This window comes from Belonocnema kinseyi, chromosome 3 (genome assembly GCF_010883055.1).
Source record: "Belonocnema kinseyi isolate 2016_QV_RU_SX_M_011 chromosome 3, B_treatae_v1, whole genome shotgun sequence".
In the NCBI taxonomy this organism is placed as follows: domain Eukaryota; kingdom Metazoa; phylum Arthropoda; class Insecta; order Hymenoptera; family Cynipidae; genus Belonocnema; species Belonocnema kinseyi.
Genome location: NC_046659.1, coordinates 12814542 through 12822666, shown reverse-complemented (window position 1 = coordinate 12822666; position 8125 = coordinate 12814542). Strand labels below are relative to the sequence as shown.

Here is an 8125-nt window from a genome sequence, read left to right as displayed (position 1 = left end):
ATATATCTAGTCGGGAGTGGTGCTGACTGAAAACAGATGATTTGGAGCGATTCGAGCGCCATATGTTGGTCATTCTAAGGACTTATTGAACTACCCTCGTAAGAAATACTGTGAACAACTGTTGCTGACGACCAGGTAGTGGTAACTTATGCGCGTGAGCAGCACTGTTCAGTAGTTTCTAGTTTCTAGCACGTCATGTGTAAAGTGCTATTAAATGCAAGTTTTAATACCTGCTATTAGAAACCACAAGTAAGATAGAAACCAAAAAGAACATTATTTTTAGATTGTGGATTCAACCCATGGTTTATTGACAACTGTTGCGTATCAATTAGGACCTCAATCACCTCCCGTATATGCATTGGAAGGATCGGTAGCAATTGCAGGAGCACTTATACAATGGTTGAAAGACAATATGGAAATACTTGCTAAAGTAAAAGACTGCGAATCTACGGCTAAACAGTATCCAAATGACAATCGAATTGTGTTTGTCCCAGCATTTACGGGACTGTATGCACCGTATTGGCAAAAAGACGCACGCAGGTTAGTATTTTTTCTACTGACATTGTGATTTTTTAAATTGTTATACGAAAAATATTTGATGTTTGCTAGAACAGACACCACTTGAACCATCGAAAAACACAATTTTGTGAACCTTGTAGACAGCTTGCTACCCAAGACTAGCAGAGCTTCAGAGTCAGTATGTGATTTTAAATCTAAAGTTTCTTTATTTGTTTTTCTTTTGTGGTTAATTTCATGTCTCAATCAATGCCGAGCTTGTTCATATCGAAGAACATGCTTGTATCTACTTCGTAACTACCATGTAAAATACATGAGTGAATTTATAGTCGCTATGAATAGTGCCGCCTCAGAGGTATCCAAGAGAATATCGCAGTGAGAGAGATAGATGCAGAAGTGTATTGCAGAAGACCGCAGGGGATGTCTGATGTTAATTTCCAGAAAATATGGTAAATCTAGTTTTCTGAAGGGATACCAATTTTACTATGAATGTCACTATCTATGGATGAACCTTAAATCTTTCCCATAGACAGATGCAGATGCTGGCACTGCGGGATGGACTTTTCTGACATAAAATACGTGACCCAGATGTTGGTGTTTAGAAGTAAACTTCTTCCACTAGAAGTCCTTGATACAATCTGGCCATCTAGCGGCAAATTTCATTGAGTCCCTCAGTCCGTTTTAACCTCTTCGGCAGTGATTTATGGGCATACCCCCTCAGATTTTATGAGGTCGCAAAATTCCTTGAATCATATAATATTATCAATATCATTTTTCAAACCCAGTGTTTTCGGGATCTTGTATACCACTCTCCAAAAATCTCAACCTCGTTGGGCTTGAGTGGATTTTGATAGAAACAGAGAGATTGCTGAAGAGTCCCGATGTATCGGCAAAAACTTGACATTCTTTGATATTATAATATATCAACCATCGTGCTGATACAAGTAGCACTGTGTTTTTTCAAAAAAAATTAAAGTATTTATGCCTCCTGAGGGAGCTGGTTGGCCCTAAAACCACTAAACAAGGATTCAGTTAGTTGGTATATCATGAATGCAATTCTGTCCTCTCGTAAAAGAGTTGAGTTGGTGAGTAACCTTTGTGCGTCGCTGACCCGCGTGATAACGTCGTCACAAAAATGCAAATGCATAATGAAGATGACTCCGGCAGTGAAAGGATGAATGCTGACATAAATTTAGAAATCATGGACACGCCTTTAAATCACTACTCTCAGGAAATGTCCTCAGTAGACCCTTGAACCAACTTCGTTGAACTCGCTCCTAGAAACACACCCAATCCTAGCAATACAACTGAACCTAACCTGAAAATAGTTAGAACTTACATGAAAAGAATGCCTGACCTGCCACATGGTTTTCACAATAAGCTCCACACCGAAAAAAGTAAAGTTTTATTCCATGGAAACAAACAGCCTGCTAGTATCCGTAAAGGTGTTCCAAATAATGAATGTAATCCCAATAACTATGTCCCTTATTTTTTGAATATCTAAGCCTCACAAGAGAAGCTTCATTCATTGTCCGTTGTTAGTTTTCTAAATAAAACCTTTCCTAATTTTATCAAAATATTCACAAAGACAAAAAACAGTGTTTTTGTTGAGTGCAAATCTCATCCAGATGTGAACAGAATCGTTCTTAATAATCACATTCTAGGTGAATCTAAACTTCACGTATTTATTCCTAACTACAAAGTCGCCCGACAGGGTATTATAAGGAATGTACGCAATGACATTTTCTGAGAGGTAATCAAAAACTTTGCAAATACTAGTAATGGTTGCTCGATTTCTATAAGTGCGTCGCTTCACGCAAAGAAAAGATTTATCAGATTTGTGACCTCCCAACTATTGCAATAATTTTGAGGGATAATAAATTCCAGAACATGAATAGATTTTTCAAATTCGTGTCAGGATTTAACCATATATCTCCCCAGTGAGAATGTGGTATTCTTTTTTTCGCTACGGCCACGTGACTTCTCAGCGTAAGAACCCAAAGTGTCTTCAATGCATTGACAAACATATTTTTCTTTTCCAAAATAATTTGATTCACCCGTCTGTGTGAACTTCGAAGGTTTGCCCCTCGCAAAAGATTAAATTTGGTTGAAGTTCAAGTAACAGCAAGACATTAGGGTAATCGCTGTAGTTAGGATCATCGCAATCAAAGAGGCCTCTAAACTCTAATATGCACAACAGAAAATGGTGTTGTCAAATGATCAACCACTTGCTTTTCACTCTTTGAAAAACCCACTGCACATCCATCCCTCTATTTTCCGTTTGAAACCCGAACATTCAGCGTAGAACCCCACTATATCGACAAAGTTTCAACTCTCGGCAACCATAAAAAACATCAAAGATCAACGCCCTACCGTGGATCCCTCAATTAATATACCATCAGTACTGCACCTACTCAGATATTTACAGTTATGACAAAAATATCTAAACTTAGAATTTTCCAATGGAACTGTAGAAGCATGTACAATGAAAAAGAATGTTTAAAAAATTTTATTTAATTCTTAAAAAACGTGAAAACAGAAAAGGAAGTATACTGATTGCAGTGAGAAATGATAGTTCGTTTGACATAATTGACGTTGATGGAGACAAAGATAACCTGAATACTTTAGCTGTTTCCATTCCTTCAGAGATTGGCCCGCTATGCATAATAAATGCCTATAGAAATTCTCGTGCGAGCATTCAAGAAATTAATTGGGAGGAGTTCTCTGATTCAACAATTAACTACAAGAATATCTTCATAGGGGGTGGCTTTAATTATCACCATACGTCTTAGGGTAACGATTTCTCGGGCCCGATAGGAAGTAATCTCTTTTATCATGTACCACAATTTAATTACAAGATCATCAATAATGGGAATACTATGTTCTGCATCGGCCCCGACAAGGCAAAGTTAGCTACTGAACTTTCGGTAGTATTCAACACTCTTAACACGCGGTTTTTATGGAATATCTTTACTGACAAATTGAGTGGCGATCATTTCCCAATAATAATTGGGTTCATTATACCGTGTACCTATTATCAGTTCTGTACACATTAATATAATTTAAAAAAAGGCAAGTGGAGTGCTGTTAAAGTGGAACTGTCTAAATATGATTATGACATTCCTCTAAAACTAACTGATAATGCTAGCATTTTAGAAGCTTATCATGACCTTTTCAAGGACATCGATAATGCACTTTATAAAGCTAGCCTTAATATATGTAGATAAGAAATCCTCTCGTAATAAAACAAATCCTAGTTTTCCGCCTCAATGGAAGAAGGAACGTGACAGAATTTTTAGAATTAGATTAGATAAACGAAAGAAGTATTTGTCTACGTGCAATTACTTCAATTTCATCGAGCACAAGCGGTGCGATGCTTATGCCATGAAAACACTCAAAATTGTTTCCATCATCACCCACTCGAAGTCCAAAAATTCTCGAGGTTATGGCTCAGATGCAATATTATATGGAACAGCTTCTCAATAATGCAAAAGATATTAATGTGTATTTACCACAATTACCAGATTTCATTTACAGTCAGGTACGTAGACCTCTAGCAGGCTCTAATGGTGCTTTAAAACAGACATTTTTGATTCCCGTTTTTAAATGGAGGAACTTAACTTGGTTGAAAAAAACTCAAAGATAAAATATTCTCAAGGATTAGACAAAATTAACTTCGAGGTGATTCAAAATCTACCTAAAAACAAATTTAAACCAGTTTCTCTATCTTCATGTTTTCTCCAACTAATGGAAAAAGTTATTTTAGTCAGGTTAAACAATTTTTTGGAATATAAAAACTTACTTCCATTTTCACAACATGGCTGTAGAAAGGTTCGTTCCTGTACTGAGACCTTAGCCATACTCTCCACAGAGCTACACTCGGCGATAGCTACAAACTCTTACACGTCCTGCCTCTTCGTGGACATTAATGGAGGCTTCAATGATGTTTTATCGGAAATTTTAGTTTATGACTCGATACAACTTGGAATACCAAACAATAGTGGTAAATTTATTTACAACCTCACAATAAATAAGTAAGTTCAATTCAAAATCAGTGGTAGTAATAGAAGACTGCTCACCTTTCAAAAGGGACTTTCACAAGGTTGCATCTCAGGTCCAATGCTATACACCATTTACAACTTAAGTCTATACAAAATATTACATCATTTATATAAAATGCTGGAATACGCAGATGACGTAGCTCTCTATGTCACTTCTAATTCCCTGGACCAGTGTGTTTAAATATTGCAATACAGTCTAAATCCTTTAAATTCATATCTAAAAAGGAGAGGTTTATCCGTATCATCTTCTAAATTTAAATTGGTCATATTCTCAATTTCTAAATTTATACTTATTAACACGCACGTCACTCTCGACAATATCATTATTCATCCAAGTTCTGTGGCTCTATTCTTAGGAATGGTCTTCCAATGTAACCTTCAATGGAACTTGCAATTCAATAAATTAGTTGAAAGAGGAAATAAAGTACTTAATATCCTGAAATGCTTAAGAGGGACTTAGCAGGGATGTAAAACGAAAACTTCAAGATATTTTTTCATCTCGTTGGCTCGTATTTCTTTTGAATATGGATGAATTTTGATAATAGTTAAAATGAAAAGTTAAGTGTCCTTCACAATAAGTTTTATAGAATAATATCAGGCTACAGAATATCAACACCAATTAATGCAATGCAGGCATAATTAAAAGAATTGTCCCTTTATAACCGATTTGTACTGGTCACAATTGAATTTCTAATTAGATCTTTCTATAAGTTCGATCATCCTGTACATGAGCTCCTAAAAAAGCTATATAATTATTCTTCGCAAAGCCAAGCAAAACTTTACTCTGATAATTGCTGCCGAAAAACAAGACTGCCGTGGTTCATTAAACTGCAAGCAAAGATACGGGATATCGTTACAATAGCTAGAATAAGATCTAATTATCTCATTCATAATATTAAAGCTATTAAAAACTTATCTTCCGATCTCATACCTTTGACATAACACTACCTCAATAATACTTACTTCCCTTTCCATAATCAATTCTATGAACAAACCTCATGAGCAGCAATGGGATCTCCAATTTCACCTGTCATAGACAACATCGTTATGGACCATCTAGAAACCAAAATCTTCAATCAATCCAAGCTTAAACCGGAATTCAGGTTCCATTATATCGATGAAACTTTTGCCATCTGGCAACATGGACTAGATGAACTAAATAAGTTTTTTTATTTCATCAATCGATTACATCCTAATATCCAGTTCACCATGGAAATTGAACAAAACGGAAAATTGCCTTTCTTGGACGCTTTAGTTTACAGAAGATCTGATAACACATTAGGACATGAAGTTTACAGAAAACCCACCCATACAAACAGATATCTACATGTCTCCTCTAACCACCACCTATCTCAAAAACAATCAGTCATCAACTCCCTTGTGCACAGAGCTGTCTCCATAACAGATAAAGATATCTTACAAAAGGAATTACAAAACATTAAACAAATCCTAATATGGAACGATTACACAATCAAACAAATTAATAAAGCAAGAAAATACATCCAAAAAACAAGTCACTACAACCTACTGAAGAAAGAAAGAGAAAAACGACCACAATCTTACCCTACATCCAAGGTGTCACAGAACAAATAGAAAGAATTCTCAATAAACACATCATTCAAACCATACTTTAAACCACCTGCGAAAGTAGGGCAACTTCTAAACAACCCTGAAGACAAAAAGGTACCTCTCAGTGATCCAAGAGTATACAAAATCCATGCTTCTTGTGGCGAAGTCTATATTGGAGAAACCGGGGGACCGGTGAGTCAACTTATAAAGGAACATGAGAGTAAAGTCAGGGTGAAACCTTTTTCGCAATCAGCTCTAGCTAAACATTATCTCGAAATAGGAAATACAATTTTAATTGAAAAAACACAGGCCCACGAAATGAAGTCGAAAAGTCCTCCGTCCAAACCAAATGGATTTTACGTTTTCGGGTGTGCTGATCACGAACCCGTGATCTATATGTTCCTACACGCCAGGATCAAGGTCATTTGAAAGACAACTTTGTTGACTTGAGAGATATCATCTTTTTCAGTTCAGATTCTAAAATAACGGGAAATTTTACGTTTGAATATATTTTTACCCATGGTTCCCAGTGACCTCTAAAAGTCACATGAAGGCCCAGTGACCTTTAGAAGTCACGTGAAGTTCAAAAACAATCTTTAGAACTTCTGAAACTAATAGCTTGTCATTGTTTGCTCATATCGGGGAAATAATCCTTACAAAATGCGTTTTGGGGTGTGCTGATCACGAACCCTTCGCTTCTATGGCCCCTACACGCCAGGATCAAGGTCATTTGAAGGTTAAATTCGTTAATTCGAGAGATTAATATCTTTGACCTCAGATTCTGAGAGAGCGGGAAATTCTAGGTTCGGATAGATTTTTACCCATGGGTCCCAGAGACCTCTAGGAGTCATATGATGGTCAGAAACATTCTTTAGAATATGAGGGTGAAACCGATCATTCTAAATTCCCTGAAAAGTATCTTGTCTTGAAAGTGGATACAGATCTGTGTCCAGTGCAAATCTGTTATAAAGGGACAATTCTTTTAATTATGCCTACATTACATTAATTGGCGTCGTTATTCTTTAGCCTAATATTATTCTAAGGAACTTATTGTGAAGGACACTTAACTTTTCATACCAGATATTATCAAAGATGGACAATGCATGGCATCCATATTCAAAAGAACTATGAGCCAACAAGATAATCAAAACCCTTAATGATTTTGGGTTACATCCCCACCAAGTACCTCTTAAGTATTTCAGGATATAAAGTACTTTATTTCCTTTTTCAACTAATTTATTGAATTGCAAGTTCCATTGGAGGTTACACTGGAAGCCATTCCTAAGAGTAGAGCCTGAGACCTTGGATGAATAATGATATGGTCGAGAGTGACGTGAATGTTAATAAGTATAAATTTAGAATTTGAGAATATGGGCAATTTAGATTTAGAGGGTGATATAGATAAACCTCTCCTTTTTAGATATGAGTTGAAAATATTTAGACTGTATTGCAACATTTGAAATCACTGGTCCAGGGAATTGGAAATGACATAGAGAGCTACGTCATCTGCGTATTCTAGTATTTTATATAAATGATGTAATACTTTGTGTAGACCTAAGTTGTAAATGGTGTATAGTATTGGACCTGAGATGCAACCTTGTGGAAGTCCGTGTTGAAAGATGAGCAGTCCTCTATTACTCCAAGTTCTATCAAGTCATGGACTAACATTTACGGTAAAACATCATTGAAGGCTCCATTAATGTCTAAGAAGAGGCAGGACGTGTAAGAGTTTGTAGCTATCTTTGTATGTAGCTCTGTGAAGGGTATGGCTAAGCTCTCAGCGCAGGAACGACCCTTTCTGAAGCCATATCGTAAAGATGGAAGTATTTTGTTGTGTACCAGCCAATTGTTTAGCCTGACTAAAATAAGTTTTTCCATTGTTTGGAGAATTCATGAAGCTAGAGAAACTGGTTTAAATTTGCCAAGTGATGACTTGGGGAGTATGAAAATAAGAAAGTTTATCTAGGGTGTGGGGAAAA

General features: G+C 36.3%; 1 protein-coding gene across 5 annotated transcripts in view; it reads left to right on the top strand.

The window, feature by feature from the left end:
- The window catches only part of LOC117170366 (glycerol kinase-like), a 331719-nt gene that overhangs the window by 169567 nt on the left and 154027 nt on the right, over positions 1-8125 (top strand). For all 5 annotated transcript variants that reach the window (XM_033357121.1, XM_033357119.1, XM_033357117.1 and 2 more), the window contains one exon: positions 284-540. In XM_033357121.1, coding sequence (XP_033213012.1) covers positions 284-540 — 257 coding nt within the window. The remainder of the gene's footprint in view (positions 1-283; positions 541-8125) is intronic.